Genomic DNA, 5496 nt, shown 5'->3' on the forward strand with positions numbered 1-5496 from the left:
AGAAGAGCACAGATAGTCCATTGTGTTTATTTGTGCTTAACTACAAATAAACCTATATTATAATGAGTTATTTATGTTAAATTCTGTACTTCAAAGAGGGGTGGTAAATAAATTAAAGAAAGGAAAATACCTAGAGAACAAATGCCATGATTCTTAAATTAGGAGAGATTGAGGATTTATTTTATTATATATATATATAACAAAAGTAACTTTAATGTTAAAACTATAAACTTCTCAACTTAGCCTAACAAAACTGCCCCCCAGTGGCACAGCGGTATGTCTGTGGACTTACAATGCTAGAATCTGGGTTTCGATACCCGTGGTGGGCAGAGCTCAGACAGCCCATTGTGTAGCTTTGTGCTTAATTATAAACAAACAAACCTAACAAAACTTCTCACTAAAATAAAATGTCTAGAATTTCATAAACTCAAAAGCTGCAGTCTGTTAAACATTACACTCAGCAATCACATGGTGTTTATGTTAGCTCTACAGAAAGAGCTAATGAGCTCCCCTCTGTGATTTATTGCTTTTGACAGGAAAATTACTATTCCAGTGGGAACAAATTACTGCAATAAAACCTTTAAATTAAAAAGAAACAGATGTGAAAAAACATCATATTTTCACTTAAAATAAAAAATGCATTTTTATTCTAGCATGAAAATCACTTTTCAATTAGACTGGCTCAGTAAAGGTTTTGGAAATTCACAGACAAATCTTTAGTGAAAATAATTTATTAAAAAATCAATTTTTTTGTGTACAACAGACTTGTATTGTTTATTAAAAGTAGTAAATTCAGAAGTATTTTTTAATATTAGTATGTATAGCTTCGTAGATATGGAGTTGATCAATTTTACCACGCCAACAATAGATGGTTGATCACAAAATAGTATTGCTACATTAAAAGAATTTTTCCAAATGTACCTTTTTTTCCATAAGTAGTTGTATACCTCTTTGTTTATTAAGAGTTAAGAGTGAACAAGTGTCAGGCAATGGCTGTTTCATTTTGTGTGGTGACCAGTAAAATAATCAGCAATTGGTCACTGTGACCAGCAATGTTTTTTTCTAGTGAATTTAGAGTTAGATTTTAGTTCTAATGTTTAGTTAGTACTTGATCAAAAGTTAGTAATAACATTCTCTTATATTTTTTAGTGTAACATGAAACCAGAAGATAGTAATAAATTAATCCTGCATTTTCAGGTGTAACAAATAAACAGAAAAGTTATAATAGGTTACTTCAGTATTTTTAAGTTCAACATGAAAGCCAGAACCATTATTACAAAGGTATGTGTGTTTGTATATATAAGCTTTTTTCTTTTAATTAGCCAAAAATTCCAGTCCTATAAATTCCAATTCTCAAGATAAAATGGAATCTTCATCTGATTCAGTGGTGCCAGTACAAGAGATAAACATAGGAAAAGAACATGAAATGTCCATTGTTAGCAAACCAAACAAGAACAGCCATATGATAAATAAACAGAAGGAACCACCAAAGTCTAACATTAGGTTTGGAACTTACTTACTTCATGCATTTTAGATTGTGTGAGGCTACTTATTTTTTAATAGTATATATATATAGTAATTAAATATATGGGTGCATTGAGCTAGGGAGATTCTTCTACAGTAGGTGTCTGTGACTTGTTGGTGATAAATTCAAAAAAATTAACGAACAGCACACACTCCACTTGTTTTCAAAATAATATATATATAATCGGAACAAGTTAAACGTATCTAAAGAAATTCCTTACATTATGGAGATCATAGTTATATCAAAACACTGTATAGTTCTCTTCTTCTTGTCAAAAGTCCACTTAGGCTTATTCAGTTACTTTAGAATTAAGTTGACAAGCCAAACTATTTTTCTGTATTTATATCGCCAAACTGTCCATGTTCAGTTCACTTATGTTGTCATTGAGATACCAAGGTTGTATCCTATACCTTAAAATTTGTCTGCTCCTTTTTTGTATTTCCAAGAATCATCTGTCTTTTGTCAAAGTCCACTCAGGCAGGTTCAATTACTTTAGAACACCCATTGAGACAACTTATTCTCCTTATCTCTTCGGAATTGCTAATCTCACTCTGTCATATCAACTGTTAGGACTTTCACTCCCAGGACGATTAAGTTTTCTTTGAACGTCTCCTTCCTGTAACTTTGCTCTCTTCTGCTCTTTTTTTGTCTGCTTGCCACTATTTATATGTCCATCACTTAGGTCTTCTAGAAATCTCTATATCCTTGACATCAGTGGATTGCACGTGATATTCCATAGCCTCAACATCAATGAATTATAAACACTGTGTATGATTCTTACTGAGTTATGTAACCAACCTTGTCATAACTATCACCTTTAAAATAATTACTTTAACTCTTGATATGAAAAAACTAAACTATCATGAAATATTCATTCACAAAATAAATAAATTAATAACACCTGTACTAAACAGTCTTTTATATCTGACACTACTGTTTTTATGATTGTACAAGGATTGAAGCCCACTACTAGAGAACTTTTCCTTTGAGTATGTGTAGTCAAGTTTGACTGGTTAGAGGAATTTTGTTCTTGATTACATTATGTCATGTCTGACTGATCAGAGGAAGTTTTTCCTTGAGTATGTGATGTCACTATGCTAAGTGTATTCCTACAAATATTTTTAAGTGCTTTAATTGCTAAGTTTTATTAATGCTATTTGACACATTTTCTCTTTTATTAAGTTAAGTTAATTTTGGACAGCTACTGTACTAAGTGGAACCAAGAAACTGTTCAGAAGAGCCCTAATATATAAATTTTATGAAAACTATTTTCAAGTCTTTGGTGTAGATGTATTTTATGAAGATATTAGATCATTATACATATGTTATAGTGGGACCTCTTTCTGGCCTTAAAATAACATAAGTCTATGGAGTACATGTAGCTTTTTACTTTTATACTATTATAGATTTTTTAATAAAAAATATCAGTTTGCTAAAACCTTCTCATTTTAACTTTGTTCTCCATTAAAGTATTTTGCTTCAGCTTTTAGCATGCAATTATTTTAATAAATATTTCAGGTTATTACATAATGAAGCAGCTAACTTAGACAGATTTAGTGTTTAATTGACAGGAAATCATCTTGTATCATTGTTTTGCACAATTTACTTTTATAATTAATAAAACTTTTTACTTGAAAGTTAGTGTTAAAAGTGAGAGAGAAGAAGTGTATTTTTTATTGTCCTTGCATCATGTTTTTGTATTAAATCTTTTTACTTGAAAGTTGTACATATGAGTATACTTTGCTGAAAATACAAGCCTATTATCACTATACGTAAAATATTATTTTACTTGTTAAGAGTTTCATTGTTAATGTGTTTATTAACATCCATTTACAGAAAGAAGACCAGCCGAACTGCAAATGAATCAGGTAATGGGAATACTTTAACTTCATTGCTTATAGTAAAATTGTAATATTTATAATTCTAATCAACTGTTAACAAACTACTCTGTAGAAAAAGACTGCAAGATGTGGAAAAATTGTTACAAGAGATATTATAAAAGTTAAAACACATGTCTGTAATGACATTTTTTTTCTTTTTATTAGCTACATTTCTGACATATGCCCTTCTTCAGGCTTAGTTGTTAAAATTACAAACTAATGATTTATCTATTTTCTGGAGTGTGTTTACAGAAGTTCTTTTATTCATAATGAATTTTTATCTTTGAATTTTGTTTGTTTTTATCAAAAAACTTATAAAAGCATAGCTCAAAGCATTTTTAAGTAATATATTAAACTTAAGTTTAGTCTCTTGGGGCTTTGGCATTTTTATTTATAAAGTTTGAATTCTGATAATTTTTGGTAGGTGCTTTCTTTTAATAGACAAATTCTCATGTTCAACATTTATTATACAATATTAATATTTCTTTTTTTTACAGATGAAGAACTTCAACCACAAGTGAAAAAACATAGGCGAATTGTACAAATGTTAGACTCAGATAGTGAATCCAGTGGTATGTTGTTTAGTGCAGTGAACTATTGTAACGTTTAACCATATTGTGACTGGTGAGCACATTTCAGGCATCAAGTGCACACCTGCGTGTCAGATTTCAAAACTTAAGTAAAGAAATAGTAGTTTTGATGGTTTCAACAATTTTTAGCTCAATAATATTTTACAACTGATATTTTGTTATTTTGTAATGTTTAGTTGATATAATTCACTGAGAAAAATAAAAAATAAAACATCCCAAAGAGTAGATTTATATTTATTAATAAATAATCATCCTTTGACAATGTAGTGATTCATGTCTTGTTTCTCATATGATTTTCTTTCTCTGTTGTTAATTTTATTACAACATTTCTTTGCTGCCCTTACAAGTTGTCACCGCACGTGGTCAGAACAATACTAATGAAGCTCTGCTTTGGAGGTAGCTATAGGCACTGGTTAAATGTGATTGGACAGTGCATATTATCAACTATTTACATCAATGTAGAGTAATTAAAGCAGTTTAAAATGTAATTTGTGGTTTATTGAAATACTGATTACTCAGGGCTCCTGTAAGGGTAAACAAAGGAATATAATGAGAAGTTCAGAACACTTAGAAACAAACTTAGAGACCTAGGAATTTTTTATAGCTTGTTGGACATATTCAGATGACTCAAATTGTTATTTATTGAAAATTACTGTTAAGTTTATTCAAACAAAACGTAAAATTACTTATTATTAATTGAAAAGAAAATGATTTATTACATATTAATTGATCTCAACCAAGAATATTGTTAGCAAGAATTGAGTTCCCTAGCCTGACTGAGGTAATGGTGATGCCATTTTGACAGGGGAGGCTTTAGGTTACCAATTGATCTTTGCCAAATTTTGCTGTGTTTTTATGATTTATAGTTGGAAGTGGTGACTGCAATCAGCAAAATAAATTTGTTAATAGGTAGCAATCAAGTTAAAACTGACTGGTTATATAAAATGGCACTTTCTGATCAAAAATAATAAGAAATCTAAATTCAAAGATGAAATAACATTTTTAATGTTTTTTTGGGGGAAAAAGTATCTCACAATTTAGTTTTAGAAATTTCATAACCTAAAAAATTGATAGAAATACTCAATCAAATTATATGATTTAAAAAAAAAACCAAAGCCATATATTATTTAGTAAGCGACATCCTTCTGGTCCTGAAAAAAAAAAACGTTAAATTCTTGTGTACTTTCTAATCATAAAACATATGTGAAAATATTGTTTCATTTGATTTTTTGCTAACTTAAAATGGCTATAACCTTTAACTCTTTCAGCACGTGCTCAGTCCCTGGGACACACCTCGTAACCATTTTGTGCTTGTTATAGTTTTCATGCTATAACTTTGAAATTAGTAAGGATATGTTAACGAAATTTGGCATATTATCAGTAAACATTACAATGCTTTCAAATGCAAAATATCAATTTTTTTTATTAAGTCTTAAGGTTTGTAAAGCAATGTTTTTCTCGTGCCTTTTTATTTCTTTTATGCAAATTTCACATGTGAAAT

The 5496-nt window shown here is 29.5% G+C and overlaps 1 protein-coding gene across 1 annotated transcript in view; it reads left to right on the forward strand.

The window, feature by feature from the left end:
* The window catches only part of LOC106460453 (DNA polymerase delta subunit 3-like), a 47254-nt gene that overhangs the window by 37215 nt on the left and 4543 nt on the right, over nucleotides 1-5496 (forward strand). The window contains exons 9-11 of the mRNA XM_013920148.2: nucleotides 1323-1503; nucleotides 3362-3393; nucleotides 3903-3977. Coding sequence (XP_013775602.1) covers nucleotides 1323-1503; nucleotides 3362-3393; nucleotides 3903-3977 — 288 coding nt within the window. The remainder of the gene's footprint in view (nucleotides 1-1322; nucleotides 1504-3361; nucleotides 3394-3902; nucleotides 3978-5496) is intronic.

This window comes from Limulus polyphemus, unplaced genomic scaffold (assembly GCF_000517525.1).
Source record: "Limulus polyphemus unplaced genomic scaffold, Limulus_polyphemus-2.1.2 Scaffold772, whole genome shotgun sequence".
Classification (NCBI taxonomy): Eukaryota; Metazoa; Arthropoda; class Merostomata; order Xiphosura; family Limulidae; genus Limulus; species Limulus polyphemus.